Source organism: Danio rerio, chromosome 16 (assembly GCF_052040795.2).
Source record: "Danio rerio strain M-AB ecotype USA chromosome 16, GRCz13ab, whole genome shotgun sequence".
Lineage (NCBI taxonomy): Eukaryota > Metazoa > Chordata > Actinopteri > Cypriniformes > Danionidae > Danio > Danio rerio.
The window spans coordinates 28,180,877-28,202,941 of NC_141036.1; the positions used below are offsets into that span (position 1 = coordinate 28,180,877).

Below are 22,065 nucleotides of genomic sequence, written 5' to 3' on the forward strand. Positions count from 1 at the left end.
AGTGCATCATCTCGCAGAGAATGTCAAGGGCATGAGCAGAGCACCTCGTGAGCTCACCGCTTTATGCGCTTTCAGTCACACTTGAGGATTCCTCTCAAATTAGTTTGGAATCAAAAGCATAGTGCTGGATTTCAAAGAGACTTGCATATTCTCTGTAATTATATCAGGCATCTGTCTGAATTTTGTGTGATGAGTTAACCTGTACAGTCTTGCATTTTTTATTTATAATGGCATCATTTACTTGTTTATATTGCAAATATGTAGATTTTATATATTCTAAAATACAAAATATTAACTAGATGCTAAATATCATTCTATATCATAAACTGTATCATTGACTAGAGATCATTTCAATGTGGTCATGTCATTGGCCCATGAACATTTCCTGCTTGTTAACAAATTATTTCATAACTGTAATAAGAGACAATTCAATCACAACCTAATGTTAAAACAGCTATCATAACATTATTTATTATCTTTTTGGATTTTCAGAAACTATAGTTATTAAAAATGTAAAACAGGAAATACGTTGAGACCATTGACCACCCTCAAAATGGTCTATAGATGTATTTTCTATACAATATGCATGTAAATGTAAGCATCATAAAATATAAAATGCAATACATGAACAGATATTGCAAATGAGTTTTTCAGATAATTTTATTTCTATTTTGTGAATATTCCTATTATTTGGACAAAAAATGAACAGAGCTAAATAAAATAAAACTACACTATTGTTCAGTATGTGGACCGTAGGTGCTTTTATTAATTAACTACATTTATTTAAGAAGTAGTCTGACTTTGGCATTAAGAGTGTATACTTTTTTCGCAGAATTTATTAGCAAAACATAACATTATTTTCAGTTATTTTTTATATAAATATATAACTTTTAAATACAATTATGAATATATTTAGTAATAAAATATAACTATATAATAATACTTGAAATTTTAACAAAATGCAATTAAACGTACACAAAGGCCAAATACATGTTATAATTAAAACTGCAAGCAGCAATGAAAGGGACCTCGCACCCGGGCTCACCACCACCTGGTGGCCTTAGGATAACAGAGAACAGCGGACAATAATAAATTGAGCTGATACATATAAATAAATCCTAAGAAAAATCAGAGATTTATGCCAAACTTTCTTCTGTCAGCAGGTGGCGCTGTATGATTGTAACTCAGTGTTGGCATGTAGATGTCTTTAGGAAAGTAATATCATTGAACATGTGAATTTTCAGGCAAATCGGTTATAAGTTATTATAAGTATATGAGTTCTAAGTATTTCCTCATCCACGGCGATACACTGAACTTTCTCAGTCTGCCACAGACACGCCCTTCGACGAAAACTCTAGATCTTTACAATTTAACATCACAAAGGGCTTTGGATTATACTGACAAATAGACTCGATAATAAATAAAATTTAATAAATTTATTAAATAATAAATTATTATTTAATATTAAAATTTCTAGGAGGCATTTGTTACACTGTAAAACATGTAATTTCCTGTTGCCAGCAGGTGGCGCTATAACAGTAACTGAATATTGACATTAAACGTGTTTAGGTCAGGACTCTAATCAAATGTATGGATTTTGAAGCAGATCAGACAATGCATGTCTTATAACAACTTTCTGTTTCGTAGTGAAACATCAACATTTCTGAGAGCGCCACGGACACGCCCTTTGACGAAAACTCTAGATCTTCACAATTTAACATCGCTAAGACATTTAGATGAAAATATCCAATTTTGGCTGTTGATCTGCTAAAATCCCTAGGAGAAATACAAAGCCTGGAAATGGCCTTTTTTGTCAGAGGAAGTTAAAAATATCTAACTTCCTGTTAGTTGTGAGATTTCGCTCCAAGAGACTTTTTGTAGGCATTGGCATGTTTGAGGTGTGTGCAAATTTTTGCATGTGTGTGTGAAATGTACATTGGGGACCACTCTGTCAAAAGTGCATAGGTGGCGCTGTTGAGTCATTTTGCCAAACTCAGAACAATAATAAACAGAGCCATTCTAATAGGGCCTACGATCTCATGAGGAACCATAAGTATTTTACGTTTTGTCAGTTTAGTGGCTAGTTCGTGGAAGCTCAGTCGTACGAAAATGTACGATTTTAAAAAGGAGGTGTGTCACCTATATTTCTTCTAGGGCCCCATACATGTTGTGAGATCCATAGTTTTTATTCTCAATTAATGATCACGTTTTGCAATTGCGAAATCAGTAAGGGGATAGATGAACTATTTATTTTCTATTTATCTATTTTATTTTTGCCCAATTTAACACTGAAATCTTAGATAAACGTAACAGGACACTATACACACTTTGATTTTGCTCTTTATTTCCTGTCAGTTCATTCTGAGTGTCCACTCATGTTTGTTCACCACAGTGCTTACACTTAGTGATTTGAAAAATCCTCTTCTCCATTTCAGAGACATTTTAAAGTGTTTCTGCTCCCTTTGGATTAGTTTATTTCTTGCGAACAGATCGGCTTAAGAACAGCATGGAGGAATTTGTTTGCTTTTCTGTTCATGTTTGCCTGTTTATATCTGAACCACATCTCCTTCCCCAGGCTCCTTTGCTAATGGTCATCTGAATGGATCGGGCACTAAAGCTGGCCTGTTTGTGGGAAGCTGTAAGTCAGAACGGACCCAGCATGCAGTGCAGAGCAAAGAGCGCAACCATGAGTTCTCTATGGACGGGCCTGCCAGGAAGAAGTGAGTTTACTTAGACCTGCACTTTATTGTGGTTTTGTGTCATTCTGTGTTAGTGCATGGTTAAAAAGAGCTTTAATGGATGAATAAATCATCATTCATGAACTAAGTGGGAAAATAGCAGTGAATGGACTGAAATGCTATCCCTTTATGTATCTTTCAGTGGTAAAAGATATAATGTTTCTTTCTAGGTTGAATCAGTGATTGTTCATCAGCAAAATGTAACTGGTTTTTGAGCTAATCAATGATGGATATCCTGCTTGGTTGATTCTTGTTTGAACATCAAGTGCTTGGAAGAAGCATCAAAGCACAACATATGCTCTTGGCCAATTAAAAATGACTTGCACAGTCAGGCTTTTTGCTTAGCTTTTATATATCAGACCCAAGTGCTTCCCTCCGCAGGTCTTCTGTATGATTAGATTAGCATCTCTTTTCCCACCAAATGATTCAGATCATTGTGCTTCTGTCCTTTTCCTTTTTATGGACTTTGAGTCAATAAACTGTAGCTATTAAACTAGAGGCATTTTATATAAAAAAGAGGAATAAGTCAGAGATTGAATCCAATAAAAGAAGGAATGGCCTATTTCAACACATAAATTTAAGTTTGTTTTTAGGAAACTACAGTGATTTATTATTTTGAATATTAATGCACAAATGAATGCATCAGATTTTGTAATTTACTTGATACAGTTATCCTTCTACCTACCAAAATACATGAGAAGGGTATAAACGGAAGTCGCGGCCAGCACCAAGTGGGTGGGACTTGAGCTCCAAGTAGGCTGTATTAAGCTGGAGTTTTTATTTATTTAATACCTTGGAGTCTAATATTGTGCTTTATGGTTGTCTGCACCTATCCCAACTCTTTATCCAACCTCACAGTAACATGTTGTGTTTTATTTACATCTACACCTACCCCAACTCTAAAACCAACCTCACAGTAACCTGATGTGTTTTATTAATGTCTGCTTCATCCAAACTACCTAAACCCAACCTCACAGTAACTGTTTTGTTTTATAAATGTCTACACCTAACCCAACCATAAACCCAACCTCACAGTAACTGCTGTGTTTTTTTAATGTCTACACCTACCCCGACCATAAACCCAACCTCACAGTAACTGTTGTGTTTTATTAATGTCTACACCTACCCCGACCATAAACCCAACCTCACAGTAACTGTTGTGTTTTTTTAATGTCTAGACCTACCCCGACCATAAACCCAACCTCACAGTAACTGTTGTGTTTTTTTAATGTCTACACCTACCCCGACCATAAACCAAACCTCACAGTAACTGTTGTGTTTTATTAATGTCTACAACTAACCCTAACCCTAAACCCAACCTCACAGTAACTGTTGTGTTTTATTAATGTCTAGACCTACTCCGACCATAAACCCAACCTCACAGTAACTGTTTTGTTTTATAAATGTCTACACCTAACCCAACCCTAAACCCAACCTCACAGTAACTGCTGTGTTTTTTTAATGTCTACACCTACCCCGACCATAAACCCAACCTCACAGTAACTGTTGTGTTTTTTTAATGTCTACACCTACCCCGACCATAAACCCAACCTCACAGTAACTGTTGTGTTTTATTAATGTCTACACCTACCCCGACCATAAACCCAACCTCACAGTAACTGTTGTGTTTTTTTAATGTCTAGACCTACCCCGACCATAAACCCAACCTCACAGTAACTGTTGTGTTTTTTTAATGTCTACACCTACCTCGACCATAAACCAAACCTCACAGTAACTGTTGTGTTTTATTAATGTCTACAACTAACCCTAACCCTAAACCCAACCTCACAGTAACTGTTGTGTTTAATTAATATCTACACCTAACCCTAACCCTCACAGTAACTGTTGTGTTTTATTAATGTCTAGACCTACTCCGACCATAAACCCAACCTCACAGTAACTGTTGTGTTTTATTAATGTCTAGACCTACTCCGACCATAAACCCAACCTCACAGTAACTGTTTTGTTTTATAAATGTCTACACCTAACCCAACCCTAAACCCAACCTCACAGTAACTGCTGTGTTTTTTTAATGTCTACACCTACCCCGACCATAAACCCAACCTCACAGTAACTGTTGTGTTTTTTTAATGTCTAGACCTACCCCGACCATGAACCCAACCTCACAGTAACTGTTGTGTTTTATTAATGTCTACAACTAACCCTAACCCTAAACCCAACCTCACAGTAACTGTTGTGTTTTTTTAATGTCTAGACCTACCCCAACCATAAACCCAACCTCACAGTAACTGTTGTGTTTTTTTAATGTCTACACCTACCCCGACCATAAACCAAACCTCACAGTAATTGTTGTGTTTTATTAATGTCTACAACTAACCCTAACCCTAAACCCAACCTCACAGTAACTGTTGTGTTTTTTTAATGTCTACATCTACCCCGACCCTAAACCCAACCTCACAGTAACTGTTGTGTTTTATTAATGTCTAGACCTACCCCGACCATAAACCCAACCTCACAGTAACTGTTTTGTTTTATAAATGTCTACACCTAACCCAACCCTAAACCCAACCTCACAGTAACTGCTGTGTTTTTTTAATGTCTACACCTACCCCGACCATAAACCAAACCTCACAGTAATTGTTGTGTTTTATTAATGTCTACAACTAACCCTAACCCTAAACCCAACCTCACAGTAACTGTTGTGTTTTTTTAATGTCTACATCTACCCCGACCCTAAACCCAACCTCACAGTAACTGCTGTGTTTTTTTAATGTCTACACCTACCCCGACCATAAACCCAACCTCACAGTAACTGTTGTGTTTTATTAATGTCTAGACCTACCCCGACCATAAACACAACCTCACAGTAACTGTTGTGTTTTATTAATGTCTACACCTAACCCAACCCTAAACCCAACCTCACAGTAACTGTTGTGTTTTTTTAATGTCTACACCTACCCCGACCATAAACCCAACCTCACAGTAACTGTTGTGTTTTTTTAATGTCTACACCTAACCCAACCATAAACCCAACCTCACAGTAACTGTTGTGTTTTTTTAATGTCTACACCTACCTCGACCATAAACCCAACCTCACAGTAACTGTTGTGTTTAATTAATATCTACACCTAACCCTAACCCTCACAGTAACTGTTGTGTTTTATTAATGTCTACACCTACCCCAACCATAAACCCAACCTCACAGTAACTGTTGTGTTTTATTAATGTCTACACCTACCCCAACCATAAACCCAACCTCACAGTAACTGTTGTGTTTTATTAATGTCTACACCTACCCCAACCATAAACCCAACCTCACAGTAACTGTTGTGTTTTATTAATGTCTACACCTACCCCAACCATAAACCCAACCTCACAGTAACTGTTGTGTTTTATTAATGTCTACACCTACCCCAACCATAAACCCAACCTCACAGTAACTGTTGTGTTTTATTAATGTCTACACCTACCCCAACCATAAACCCAACCTCACAGTAACTGTTGTGTTTTATTAATGTCTACACCTACCCCAACCATAAACCCAACCTCACAGTAACTGCTGTGTTTTTTTAATGTCTACACCTACCCCGACCATAAACCCAACCTCACAGTAACTGTTGTGTTTTATTAATGTCTACACCTACCCCAACCATAAACCCAACCTCACAGTAACTGTTGTGTTTTATTAATGTCTACACCTAACCCAACCCTAAACCCAACCTCACAGTAACTGCTGTGTTTTTTTAATGTCTACACCTACCCCGACCATAAACCCCACCTCACAGTAACTGTTGTGTTTTATTAATGTCTACACCTACCCCGACCATAAACCCAACCTCACAGTAACTGTTGTGTTTTATTAATGTCTACACCTACCCCAACCATAAACCCAACCTCACAGTAACTGTTGTGTTTTATTAATGTCTACACCTACCCCAACCATAAACCCAACCTCACAGTAACTGTTGTGTTTTATTAATGTCTACACCTACCCCAACCATAAACCCAACCTCACAGTAACTGCTGTGTTTTTTTAATGTCTACACCTACCCCGACCATAAACCCAACCTCACAGTAACTGTTGTGTTTTTTTAATGTCTACACCTACCCCGACCATAAACCCAACCTCACAGTAACTGTTGTGTTTTTTTAATGTCTACACCTACCCCGACCATAAACCCAACCTCACAGTAACTGTTGTGTTTTTTTAATGTCTACACCTACCCCGACCATAAACCCAACCTCACAGTAACTGTTGTGTTTAATTAATGTCTACAACTAACCCTAACCCTAAACCCAACCTCACAGTAACTGTTGTGTTTAATTAATATCTACACCTAACCCTAACCCTCACAGTAACTGTTGTGTTTTATTAATGTCTACACCTACCCCGAACCATAAACCCAACCTCACAGTAACTGTTGTGTTTAATTAATATCTACACCTAACCCTAACCCTAACCCTCACAGTAACTGTTGTGTTTTATTAATGTCTACACCTACCCCGAACCATAAACCCAACCTCACAGTAACTGTTGTGTTTAATTAATGTCTACACCTACCCCGACCATAAACCCAACCTCACAGTAACTGTTGTGTTTTATTAATGTCTACACCTACCCCAACCCTAAACCCAACCTCACAGTAACCTGATGTGTTTTAATAATGTCTACTTCACCCAAACCACCTAAACCCAGCCCATCTATGGCGTAAACCCCTCCCACTTGGAGGTAATCCAACCTACTTGCAGTGTAATCTCTCCCACATCTCTGGGCTGCAGTGATACCTACTTGAAATAAACTGAATTTATTTTTCAATTTCAAGTGCTTTCTTCTCATGGATTCTAAAGTCTTCTGAAAATACAGTAATGCAGTCTCTTTGAATAAAATTCATTCCTTCATTCATTTTTCTTCGGGTTAGTCCCTTGTTTATCTGGGGTTGCCACAGCGGAATGAACCACCAACTATTCCATCATATGTGTTTCACATCAGGGGTCCGTTCTTCGTACGTGGATTACTCAGTTAGCTGGATTTGGATATTGACAATTTGGCACGATCCAGGATTGTTTCGTTCTTCAAAGCTGATCCGAGAGTTGTTGTCATAGCAACAGTTCTGCTAGCTCAAACCTGATCGGGAGCAGGTTCAATTCATATAAACAGGATTAGCTCGGCTTAGTTCAAGCAAAGATAATACAGAAAGTATGTTCCCAATTCTGATATTTTCTTACAGTAGTTATACACTTGGGAAAATGGTACATATTTTAACCATATATATAAAGTTTTAGTCATTAATAAAATAAATTAAGTTATACATATTAATCAAACGTATGCAATCTGCACCCTCGAAATGAAAGTACAAAGACTGCCACCTGGTGGTGCAAATAGAAAACTTATTGATATGAACTTTTTAGATCGCTTTAGTACAAATTGTGTATAATAGAAATGCACAATATGTGACTTTTTTTAAAAGCAATAATACATTTATGCAGTCATAAACATGTTTTGACAGTTAATATGCCAGTGATTTGATGCTTCACAAAAGTTGCAGACACCTTTACCAATATGAAAAGGTTTTTGTAAACAACCAGTTATTCTTTACACAGATTAAAAAAACGGCTACTATAATAAAGAAAATCTTTTCTAAATGTAGAACTAAATACATTGATTTGCATTGAAATACATGATGAATACTCTTGACACATGAAAGTGTAAAGCCTGCAGCTCACAACAAATGTGGAAGGTTATTGCGTGTCATATTTAACAAGCCGTTTACTGCTAATTTGATGTAATTTTGCTCACATGGATAATTGAATATTAATCAGATGATGTCATTACGCTGCTGTGCCGTCAGCCAATCGTTGCATTGCTGATCATGATTTCGAGGATCGATAGATCTGTCCTTCACAACACACGCAGCAATCTCAGATCAGTTTATCCAGACATTCTTATCTGATTTGCGAACTTGTTTGAAGAACCAAATTAGCGAGATCCAGGATCTGCCAAATAATCTTAGATCCTTTAAGCGAGGTACGAAGAACGGACCCCAGGTGCCCTTCCAGCTGCAACCTAGTTTTGGGAGACACCCATACACACTCATTCTCACACACACACACACACACACACACACACACACACACACACACACACACACACACACACACTACAGGCAATTTTAGTGGATCCAATTCACCTTTAGTGCAAGTCTTTAGACTATGAGGGAAACCAGAGCAACTGGAGGAAACCTACACAAACATGCAAACTCGTACCAGCGACCTTCTTATTGTGAGGAAACAGTCCTAACCACCGAGCCACTGTGCCACCCCTTTAATTCAAATTGACACTTAAATTTACCTAATAATTTCTTCTTTCTACTAACCAAAATGTACAGAAAGTTGTAGAATTGGATATTTTTTTAAAGGTGTGATTCAGATCACTCTGCCTCTTTTGTTTTGTTTTTTGTTGGATTCCCAAAACTCTTTACTTAAGTGCTAAAATAAAACTGAATAAAACACGAGGCTTCAAATGAAAGGTAAAATTATTTAAAAATATGGAGGGCCCGGCATGTTACTTACGATAATTCTTCTAAAATGACAGCGATTCATTCCTTCACAGGCACAAATTAGCATAATGTAATTTACTTGATATATTTGTCCTTCTGCCTGCAAACTTAAACTCAAATGTGGTTTCATGCTGTGTTTTAAAAATGGGCTTCAGATAAATGTTTCCGTCTCTTTTATGGATTATAAAAATAGTTTGTATACTAGTTTTCAGCCTCAATAAAACATTCACTATTAAAATTAAATTAAAGTGTCAACTTGAATCAAGGGATGTCACGGTGGCGCAGTGGGTAGCATGATTGTTTCACAGCAAGAAAGTCACTGGTTCGAGCCCCGGCTGGGTCAGTTGGCATTTCTGAGTTGAGTTGGCATGTTGTCCCTGTGTTTGTGTGGGTTTCCTCTGGGTGCTCATGTTTCCCCCACAGTGTTTCCCAATGTTGGGCTGCAGCTGGAAGGGCATCCGCGGTGTAAAACATATGCTGGATAAGTTGGCAGTTCATTCCGCTGTGGCAACCTCTGATTAATACAGGGATTAAGCTAAAAAGAAAATTATTGAATGAATTTGAATCAAAGGGACATATCAAAATTGCATAAAAAAGAAAAGAAAACCAAACCTCTCAATTTCTATGATTATTTTTTCTCATCTTCAACTCCAGTTAAAGTCAATTTTATTGTCATTCCAAGATGACAATTGTCATTGTTAAGAGCTTTAGGCCGTACTCAGGGCCTACTCACACTATGCCATCCGTACCGTGCCCAGGCCCGTTTCCCGGATCGTTTGAGAAGTGTGAGTGCGCTGAATCGCGCTCAAGCACGGTTCACTTGGCCGGCCCTGGCCCGGTTGGAAGAGGTGTGCCTGAGCGCGGTACACTTGGGCTTTGGCGCGGTACGCTTGTGTGTGAGTGCAAAACGCGCCAAAGCCCAAAACCGAAAGCGAGACGTGACTTTTAAGGGACTGTTTGATATGGATTTATTAATCATTCTTACTGTTCAGTGAACGCAAACTGCCGTAGTTTATTAAAGACGCAAACTCCTCACAGCATGACAGCTGCGCGCCTTCAGCAGACCACCTCATTCCTGCAGCACGAGGGCTTTATGATTGTTTATGAGCGCCAAAAGTGGCGGATGACTGCGTGTCCCCGCATCCCTAAGGACTGTTTGGCGAAATATTTGACGGCATATCAAACGACTGAAACGATATAACTAGAGAAATCTCCACTGTGCTACTGAGTGAGAGCGTATGGCAAGCCGTTTTAGCATTTAAACCTTGTTCTGACTATCCATAAATATATTTAGAGATATCTCTAATTATATTTTGACTAGTCATAATTATAATTAGACTAGTCAGAATGACAATTAGACATATCTGCAATTACAATTGTACTAGTACGAAATCGGATTGGAGATATCTGCAAATATATTATGCCGGCCAAGTGAACCGTGCTTGAGCGCGATTCAGCGCACTCACACTTCTCAAACGATCCGGGAAACGGGCCTGGGCACGGTACGGATGGCATAGTGTGAGTAGGCCCTTATCGTCATTCCAATACATGTGTGGACATACTGTATAACTAAATGTTGTCTCGCAGGACCACAGTGCTACAAAATACATAATCATATATATGAACATAACACTGGACGTAAGAGCCATTTTAAACCTATACATAAGTAACACACTGGAGCATCAATCTAACTATAATAATTACTAACAATACATATACTAGGGCTGCACGATATTTGGAAAAATCTGACATTGCGATATTTTGATTTTCTGCTATATACATTGCATAATTCAATTCAATTCCTGTTTATTTTTACAACTCTTTTACAATGTATATTGTGTCAAAACAGCTTAACATAAGGTATGTTTCCATCCACCTACTTTATGCGCATTTTGCAAACGCGCATTAAAAAAACAGTTGATAGAAATGCCATGATGCTTATAAATTTTGAAAATGCGCATAAAAAACTTATGCGCCTAGCTGGGTAGGATAAACTTTTTATTCGATAAGAAAAGATGCGCATAAACTGCGATGGACACTTTTACCGCACAAACTCCAGCATGCGCATTAATAAAAAAGGTCATAAAAAAGGTCATGTGATTTTGTTAAAAGAGATCATGTGATGCTTAAAATGTGTGTGAATGGATAAAACGTCAGGCTGAGCACATTATAAAACATCTGAAATGTTGTTTTGGTCATTATAAAACGCCTTACCATTTCAGTATTAATGTTATTATATTATTAATGACCTCCAGAATCAAGAGCGCCTTAGCTCCGCGTCTGACACCCTCAAACGCCACTGCGCGCTCACTGCTTATCAGGATTGTCTTCTGAGGCGCATTCATTTAGAAACGATTGATGCAGCTTCTCCTACTGCAGCAAATGCAGTTTTTACTGTTGATATTTGGTGCCAGTTAATCAGGAAGTGATGATTTTGTTCGCTTTGACTCGTTGGATGGAAACGATGCTTTAGAAGTTCTAGTAGATTGAAACTGTGTCAGTCTAGTTTTCAGAGTTGAAGTTCAGTTTAGTGCAGTTCAGTGTGGTTTATATTTCACTGCTGAAAGTCCAAACACTGAAGAGCAAATCCATCGATGCGCAGCTCCACAAGTCCCAAACCAAGCAAGTCAGTGGCAACAGTGTCGAGGAACAAAACTTCACCAATTGGCGAAAGTGAAAGAAAAAATATAAATATAATTCCACAATATGAATTGAATAGCTCTATTTGAAACGATTTCATTAATTTAGGTCGACTGGGGTGATCAAGTATTTTTCTATGCAACGTATCTGCATAAATTAGAAGCAAAACCAAATAAACGATGACTGCTTTATTGTTTTCTGGGGTGTCTAACAGTATTCATGTACAGAACTTGAACATCAAATGTAAAATAACATGGTCCTCATTGCATAAACAATTTAAAATAATATTTTCTTTATCTTTTAATCTTTAATATATAATGTAATCCTGTGATGTGACTTTTGCGGATGCACACATTGCAGTATCGATGCTCAAACAATATATTGTGCTGTCCTAACCTATACTTTAAATGAATACTTCAACTATAGACATAACCTAAGACAGACAACTCAAGTATTTTTGCTTAAGACAAAACAATATTGAGCAAGATATAGTGCAAAAGAGGTAGTTTAAGGTTGAAGAAAACAAGTAGTCAAACATGATTTGTAGTAAATTCACTGGTAAACATTGTTTTTATTATTTAGTGCTTTGTTCAAAACAGAGAAATCTTTTAGTGTGACATAGACAAAAGCAAAGTTCGATTCGCATTTACTGAAGCAGATTTGAAAAGAACAACCGATAAATGCCTTTAAACTTGCTCAATAAAAGAAGAATGACAGATTGATGCGTAAATAATGACGCCATTTTCATTTCTAGCAGAACTAATCCTCTGATTTCCCTAATTCCCTGTTCCTCGCACCAGGCCAAGACTGCAGGCTCAGAGGAAGTTTGCTCAGTCTCATCCGTGCTCACCAAACGCCACCCCGCTGAAGGTGCTGGACGCCCTGAGCCCGACCCCTGCCGCCCTGCTCAACCATCTCACACGACGCAAACCCAAAACGGAAGACTTCCTCACCTTCCTCTGTCTGAGAGGTGGGTCTTTATCTTTTCACTCCCTCCACTCTCCAAATGTTTACAGATTTCAGAATTCATCTCTCGCATGGGAGTCTTGGTTATTGCTGGCAAATGTTTAGGTGACTCTCTGGTGTGTGCTGCTGTTATTTACTGTGTTTGTGCCTTGGACGAGCTCCCGGCGTACATTTTCAGTTCATTTTGAACTCTTCAAGAGAGAAAGTCAAGTTTATAGTGGTAAGGAAGAACTGCAGCTTATGAGAGATAAAGTCTGGTTTATGTTGTGTTTTTAATATTCATGAGTGAAACTTTGGTCCAGTGAGGTTTAATTGTGGGGGTTGTGTACTAATTTAATTTAGATTTTGCTCCGTCTATGTAGATTGCTTGTTTTGAGCTTGTTTGGTGTCTACATTAGGAATGATTTAAGTAATATTTCAGAGGTGGCACATGGATGAATTTATGAAAAATTAGAAATTACAAGTGCAACAATTCATTATTAAACTATTCTCATGGTAATTTGTTACCAGTGCTTGAAGTTGTAAAAAACAAACAAGAGCCTGTTCTCTCGTGCATTGGCTTGCATATGCAAATCTCTGTCACGTTTGAAATATTATCTACAACAACAAAAAAAAACCTTGATTGCTGCTCAAACATACAATTATTTACTAAACCAGGGCTCTTTGCCTACATTTCTTAGTTTGATAATTTGTGAAAATTAATGTAAGAAAAAATTTAGTGGCACAATCTGATCAATGAAAGATATATTCACTTCAAATATATTATTCACTTTCCAAATTTTTCTATGCCCCAAACTTTAGAAATAATAATAACAATATGTTTGTAAAATGTTTCAGCATACCAAAAAGGTTTTAGCATGGTTTGTGTTTATACAAGTGAGACTAGTGTGGTGCTAATCGACAAGAGAAGGCACCAATAACGGTCCATACACCATACTAATCAAGCAATACAACTGTTTATTGCTGGTACACACAGCTGATATCAATTATCACAATAATAGTCAATAATCATGAATCGTAATCGTGAATATCATTAATCGAAATACAACAAAATTACATAAAAGGCATATAAAATGCGAAATGAAGATGAGTAATAAGGATTACATGAATAAAAAGACAGATAATGAAACCCCAAGCTATTTGATATAAGTATATGCAACCTCAGAGGTGTGCCATCATTTTCCTCTTCAAAGACTGGGAAGCCCATTGCAGTTACATTAGAAAGCCAACACATGCGTCCGAGAATGCCGGGTGATGTGCACTTATCCCACAGCTGGGTTTCCAATGTTTCAGCAGGAAACCCTCACCTTTAAAGTCAAAATGTGGGTGCTGGCCAAAGGTCAGCCTATTAGGTAAGACAGAAGAGTGAATTGATTAGGCTTACCTTCTCTCTCAGCTACTGTAGGTGCACATTATTTCTGATTGCAAAGCACAAATTTGAGGTTTGTAGTGTCAGCATGATAGTCAATATTCTACCTACTGAAATTTGGGGAAAGTTAACCTTAAGGTCAAGATCAACCCTTCTCTGGTCATTTGGTCATGCTTGAGGGTCAATATTTTACCTCCTGATATTTGGAGAAAGGTGTAAAAAATAACCTTAAGGTCATGAGAAACTTCTCTGTTTATTTGGTTGTTTGTTGAGCGCAACAGGAGAAAAAAATAAAAAATAAAAAAAACATTTCTTACATCCATTAAGGATTAATATTTACTTTCTTAATTTGCTTTCTCTGAGCGTTTTTCTTATGTGGATAAAAATTGGTAAACAATTTGTGAACACGTGATTATTTCAGAAATAATATAGTCTTGTTCAAAGTTTTTTTGTTGTTGTTGGGACTAAACTGTTTTTATTGTAGTTTCTACCAAAAAAAAGTAATTTTTAATAATACCCTTTTATTTAGTGGAAAACACAGTGATTTAAATTAGAGAACAGCAACGATTTCAGCACAAAGAATGATTACTACTACTAAAGTTTCTATAGATTGACTGAAGCAGTCAGAAATGAGCAGGATGTGTTCAGGCCATTTCTTTAAATGAACACATTAAACAAGCTTTTATCACTAAAGTATAGGGTTGCCAAGTCTGAAAGTTTTTTTCACGGAACTAAGTTACTTTTAACCACTTGCCGTGGGTTGTTTTTTGTCTTACAGGTTAAAGGTTTAAAATACTTCATTATTTATTTTTGTAGGATTGCGTTGAAAATATTGTGCTCTAACAAATCTATATTCTGTCAATGATAAAAAACAAACCGTTCCAGGATGATGAAACCAAGTAAACACTTTTGTGGGGTGCAGGGTCTCTAGTCAAGTGTGTGCAGTCGCATCCATTAGTTTTTAACTGGATGGCACTTGGCATTCACATGAGACACACACGAGACATTAGGATGATTTTTTTATGATAACAGAATCTTTTAAATTACTAATATGCAGGTTTTTTTTTCCAAAAGTGATAAAAAACACATTTTACACAACACACTGCTCATCAAAGGTTAGTCTGCCCTATTGATTTTTTTTTTGGTTGAATTCAGTCCAAGATAGCTTAAAATTCAAGACGTTGTATGCTGAGACAGATCTTTATTCTGTTCAGCTCTGAAGCGGTGAGTAATTCCCGCTACAGTGTTGAATCACTTGCTCGCTGACATCCTCTGCATTATTATGGCTTCTCACACTTTCTCACACTTCTTTCATGGTATTAAAAGGATTTGGGGACTTAAAACAATCAGTGACATTATAAAACAAATTTAAATTATCAACTTGCCATAACTGAAAGGGTCTGCATGCCTTTAGCCTTCATCTGGACAACCTGCTGTCTGAGGAAACCTGCTGTTTCAGCCACTTTAAAATGACTCACAATTCTTCAAAGTCTGATATTTTATCAGCCAGTTAAATTGAGTTTGTCAGATGAGTAAGGATTTTACCAACAGGTTACAGATGAACACCAGTTACTATAGGAATCTAAGGTATAGAAGTATATTTAACTTGTGAAAATGCTTAAATACTGCTCTATTTTTGCTGTTAGAGCTGCCTTTCAAATAGTCCTAAGCAGTGACCTATACATTTAGAAAATCCCAGGTTGTTTTCTAGTCAATATCTTTGTCCCGATTCAATTGATTTCACCAGAAGGCTGATTCATTCAGGAATGATGTGAGTGGGCCCATCCAAATACTCACACTTGTGGTCTTTACACTTGACCACACTTGACCACTATTCCACTTACACTTTTGATGTACTTTTTGACTTTTGGGAGCAGAACTCCTGTAATTAAATATAAATTTGTGCATATAAACTGCGATAATACCACCACAGTCTGCGTTGGTGACAGCTAAAATATATAAATTCTGCTTCAGTCCTTCGTCATATTTTCCTCCTCATCTTTTCTGGCAGAGCAGACCTGGAAGAAGATACAAATTAAGTTAACGTCAAACTTTCACTTATTCTCTCTCCCCAAATTCCTTCTCGCATTTCCCTGGCTCTTTTGAACTGGTTAACTTTCTCCATCTCTCGTCTTATTCTCACCCACGGCTGTGTAAAGACAGGGAACAGACTGATTGGATTTGCCATGGACTCTTGGCTGAGGGCAAAGTGGGTTAATGGATTTTCAAACATAAAGAATGTAAATGAGAACATCTCTTCCCCGTCTCTATCCGTCCCGCTCATCATATCAAACCCTTTCTCGTTATTGGGTTAGAACCGAGTGCACACGTAAATGTTAGAGTGCGGATGAGTTTATGGATTTTTCAAATATAAGCAGAGCTTGTAGTGTCGCATAAGTCAAGGCTGATGTGCAGGATGTCATAAGCTGTAATTCAGACGCAGTAGTGGCTGCTGTTTCTCATTCACCAGATGCTTAGGTGTCACTCATCAGTGGCCACTCAACACTTTTATTTCTTTCATTTTATTTTGGGGTCTGCTCCTAAAAGCTTCTTCTTCTGTATTTTTATTACATTTATTTTAACAATATTTGAACTTTCTATTCATGAAAAAAATGTAATGAATTGTAAAAAAAAATATTTTTATTTCAATAATCATTTCAAATATTTACCAAATCAATATTTTAGAATGATATCTGAAAGATGCCATGACACAGAATACTGAAATAATGGCTGTTGAAAATACAACAATAAATTGCATTTGGAAATCTCTAAAAAAAAATAAAGCCTTATTTTTCATTTGTAATAATATTTCACAGTATTATTTTTTTTGTAACCACATTCTTCCAGCTTTGATGAGCACAAGAGTTGTTGTTTTTTTCTTGACAGAATAAAATATTTTAGCAGCCCTAAAACTTTTAGGATGTACTCACACTAGGCTATCAGAACCATGCCCGGGTGCATTTTCTGGTTAGTTTGACAAGTGTGTTTGCTCCATATCGTGTTTAGGCAGGGTTCAGTTGGCCAGTCTTGGCCTGGTTGGAAGAGATTTACCAGAGCGTGGTTTAGTTGGGCTTTGGCGAGGTACGCTTGAACTGTGAATGCAAAGCATGCCTGAACGCAAAACTGAAGACGCGACGTCACTTTTAAGGAACTGATCCATATGGATTTACTAATCATTCTTACTTTTCAATGAAGGCAAACTGTCATAGTTTATTAAAGATACAACCCCCCCACCCCCCGCTGCACAAAAGCTGATACCATCAGAAAACCTCCAAATACGTGCAGCACGATGACTTTTATGCACATCTATGAGCGTCGAAAGTGGTGAATCTGTTCAACAAAAGACTTGACTGTGTGTCTCTGCATCACAAACGACTTAAAGTAATACAAAACAACATAATTAAAGCAATGTCTACTATACTTAGCGAGAGCATTTCTATTAATATAACATAACATAACATAACATAACATAACATAATATAATATAATATAATATAATATAATATGATATAATATGTTATAATATAATATAGGGGCGAGGCAGTGGCGCAGTAGGTAGCGCTGTCGCCTCACAGCAAGAAGGTCGCTGGTTCGAACCTCGGCTCAGTTGGCATTTCTGTGTGGAGTTTGCTGTCTGTTGTTCTCCCTGCCTTCGCGTGGGTTTCCTCCGGGTGCTCCGGTTTCCCCCACAGTCCAGAAACATGCGGTGCTGGAGAATTGGGTAGGCTAAATTGTCCGCAGTGTATGAGTGTGTGTGAATGTGTGTGTGGATGTTTCCCAGAGATGTGTTGCGGCTGGAAGGGCATCCGCTGCATAAAAACTTGCTGGATAAGTTGGCGGTTCATTCCGCTGTGGCGACCCCGGATTAATAAAGGGACAAGAAAATTAATGAATATAATATAATATAATATAATATAATATAATATAATATAATATAATATAATATAATATAATATAATATAATATAACATACACTTTAAGAAAAAAAATTGTAAAAAAAAGGTCAAATGACTGGCAGCTACGGCTGCCAAACAAAAACCATAAAATTACGGTAAAATGTCTTTGTTGAAATGAAGTGCAAAAAATAATAAATCTACAGATATTTTCATTAAAATGATTATACAAAAACACAGTTATTATACAGACTTCTCCTAAATTATTACGATCAAACATCATCAATAAAGTGACTACACTAAAAGTTCAAGAGAAAACAATGTTATTTAAAAGAATTTTCCCTAAATCATTACGCTTAAACACCTTTAATAACATGCCAAGACATGCTCATGATCGTAATTTAACAGTTTTATTTTGGATCAAAAAATTTTGGAAAAAACAACAAACGAGATACAACGGATTAAAATTCTCACAACTTTAAAATTACAGTTGTTACATTTTATTGAATAGTGTTTATGTAAATCATGTAGAGGTTTAAGTTATATGGAATGATTCAGTTACAGATATTAAATGAAATGGAACTGTAACATGAAGGGGACGCTGACAAATGAGTGCAGATCCAAAGGCAAGCAGCAACAGTCAACACAGGGGCAAACAGATGTAACATTTTGCAGGGAATCCAGAGTCATGGTCAAATAACAGGCAAATGGTCAGTCCCGGCAGCAAACAACGTAAACAATTAACAAACAAAGCAAGGCAAAAGAAGAGAACCACGTCATAATGTTCACAGTAGCAGCATAACAAGACTAAGCAATTGGTGCGTGCGTCTGTGCTGCTTTAAAAGTGCATGTAATCAGTTCATAACGATCCTCTGACTGTGTGTGTGCAATCAGCGGAATCTGAAACAGGTGTATGTGAGCACTCTTAGTGTGTAACTTTATTAAATGGATTTGATAGTAATAATCTAGGAAAAGTCTGTAAAATAACAGTGTTTCTCTGTAAACATTTTAATACTAAATATCTGTAGATTTATTATTTTTTGCACTTTTTTTCAACAAAGAAATTTTACCATAATTTTATGGTTTTTGTTTGGCAGCCGTAGCTGCCAGTCATTTGACCTTTTTTTTACGTTTTTTTTTTTTTTTTTTACAGAGCAAGTAATTACAATTTATTACTTTAATTTTACGTCATTTTAAATGTATTTAAAAAAACAGGAAAAAACGCTGTAAATAATATGTCAATTTCTTTGTAAAAAACAGACATATTGCTGTAATTTGTCATTACTTATATAGTACATAAAATAACAGTCAAGCCGTTAATTTACAGATAATGTTTGTAATTTTTACGAACTTTTGAATATAATTTAAAATAACAGAAAAAATACTGTATATATAATACTGTAATTTCCCTGTATATAAAACACAAATGTCAGTAATTTGTCTTTAATAATAAAGTACCTAAAATGAAAGTCAAACGGTTAATTTAGAGAGATTGGTTGTCATGTTACTAAGTTTTGAATATAATGTGAAATGACAAAAAATTACTGTAAAAAATTTAAGGATGTTTTCTGTAAAATTAAGGGTTTTTTTTACAGTGTAATATAATATAATATAATATAACCGGTAACTCCTCATATTCAAGTCTATTACGAATAATGTCTCTCTTCTTTCTCCTGGTCTCTCTCTCTCTCTCTCTCTCTCTCCCTCTCCATTTTATTCTCTATCAACCAAGAGTGACAGATATAAAAACAGATTTGGGTTCAAAAAAATCCTGAAGCAAAGTCACACTTCGCTTCTGATTTAAGGAAAAACTTAAATCAGAGGACATCATGAGCAAATAACAGAATACAAGGACTAAACACAGACCTCTCGCCAGATTATATCCATCATGATAATTAATGAGAGTGACACTTGAATACTTACATCAGCTGCATTGCTACAGAACAGTAGATGAGAATCACGTTCATTAATATTCACTCTTTAAAACCCCTGGCATTATCAGAGAGGAATCGAAGAATCGTTCGGTTTCCTCTTGAGATCTGAACAATAGCGGGTCGCTCAAAGCCCCCGGGAGCCCTTATTAAAGCCCTTGATCATGGAGGACTGGCCTAAAAAGCCTTTCTCCATAATCTGGGGGCCCAGAGATCCTTTCTTTCGCCGTTTCAGCTCCGCTTTCATTTCACCTGGAAATTGCAGCCCATCATTCATAACCAGTCACTAATAAGGCTTCGCATAGTTCATTTCCATTGATCTCAAACAACAGCAGATCGGATCAGGATGTGGTATAAATGTAACGCTCTATTAGTTACTTTATTTGGAGAATTCAAAAAGATTGATTCAAAAACAGACAGGCCGCTTCTCCTGTCTATTTCAGCAGTCTTCCCCACCCCCTCCTCCAAACACTCACACACACACACAATCACATGCTGCAGCACATGCAAACGCTACAGACCCAGTGACTCGGGTGCAGATAAATGGCTGTTGAGGGAATGTGAAATAAAGCTGAACAGGCTCTCCATTGTGAGCGCTGAACCCTTCAGTGAGGATCAGGAACACATGAGATGAGCTCTGGACTGGGCTCGCCATCACATTAACAGCTCTCTCTGTCTCTCTCTCATGCACATGGTCAGGTTAAACAGAGATTTGCACACTCTACAAATGCTCACAGCTGAGTTTTCAGATGCGATCTTCTCATTTTTGTGATCTCAGAGACAATGTCTGCGCAGAATCTTAGGGTGTGTTTAGATTTGTTAGGTTCGGTTTAAAGGGTTAGTTCACCCAAAACATTTAATGCTGTTTTTACAGGGACAGCACACCCAAAACTGAACATTCTGTCATCATTCACTTGTCTCAAACTAGTTTGAGTTTCTTTCTTCTGTTAAACACAGAAGAAGATATTTTGAAAAAGGTTGGAAACCTGTAGCCATTGACTTCCATAGTCAATTTTTTCTCACTATGGCAGTCTATAGTAACAGTTTTTTAATAACTTATTTTGTGTTCAACAGAAAAAAAATAATCTAATAAATGTTTAATACCACCCAAGGGTGAGTAAATAGTGAGATCTCTCCAGAGATGTTCAATAGGATTTAGGTTTGGGCTCTGGCTAGGCCACTGAAGCACATAAACCGAGTAGTTGTGGAGCTTTGGGTCATTGTCCTGCTGGAAGATGAACCGTCGCCCCAGTATGAGGTCAGGAGCAATCTGAAGCAGGTTTTCATTCAGGATGTCTCTGTACATTGCTGCATTCACCTTTCCCTTTATCATGACTAGTCTTCCAGTTCCTGCTGCTGAAAAACATACTCACAGCATGATGCTGCCACCACCATGCTTTACTGTAGGGATGGTATTTGCCTGGTGATGATTGATGACTGGTTTTCTCCATTACGTGTTTTCAAATTCCATGCGTGGAGTGGCTTCAGTCTGGCCACTCTACCATACAGGCCTGATTAGTGGATTGCTGCACAGATGGTTGTTCTTTTGTAAGGGTCTTCTCTCCCCACAGAAGAACGCTGGACCTCAGACAGAGTGACCATCAGGGTTATTAATCACCTTCCTGACTAAGACCCTTCTTCCCTTATCATTCAGCTTAGATGACCTGCCAGCTCTAGGAAGAGTCCTGGTGGTTCCAAACATCTTCCACTTACGGATGGAGGCCACTGCTTATTAGAACTTTCAGAGCAGCAGAAATTTTTGTATAACGTTCTCCAGTCTTGTGCCTAGAGACAATCTTGTCTATCAAATCAAGTCCAATCAACTGAATTTACCACATGTGAACTTCAGTTAAGCTGCTGAAACATCTCAAGAGTGATTAGTAGAAACAGAATGTACGTGAGCTCAATTTAGAGCTTCTCGGCAATGTGTACATGTGATTTTTCAGTTTTTTTTTATTTTAATAAATTTGCTACTGTCATTATGGGATGTTGTGTGTAGAATTTGATGAA

At 37.2% G+C, this 22,065-nt stretch overlaps 1 protein-coding gene across 2 annotated transcripts in view; it reads left to right on the forward strand.

The window, feature by feature from the left end:
* The window catches only part of jarid2a (jumonji and AT-rich interaction domain containing 2a), a 97,476-nt gene that overhangs the window by 34,680 nt on the left and 40,731 nt on the right, over positions 1 to 22,065 (forward strand). For both annotated transcript variants that reach the window (XR_015511395.1, XM_087287001.1), the window contains exons 3-4: positions 2,576 to 2,720; positions 12,697 to 12,866. Coding sequence is in view for 1 of the 2 variants with exons in the window: in XM_087287001.1 (XP_087143127.1) it covers positions 2,576 to 2,720; positions 12,697 to 12,866 (315 nt within the window). In the remaining variant the exon portion in view is untranslated. The remainder of the gene's footprint in view (positions 1 to 2,575; positions 2,721 to 12,696; positions 12,867 to 22,065) is intronic.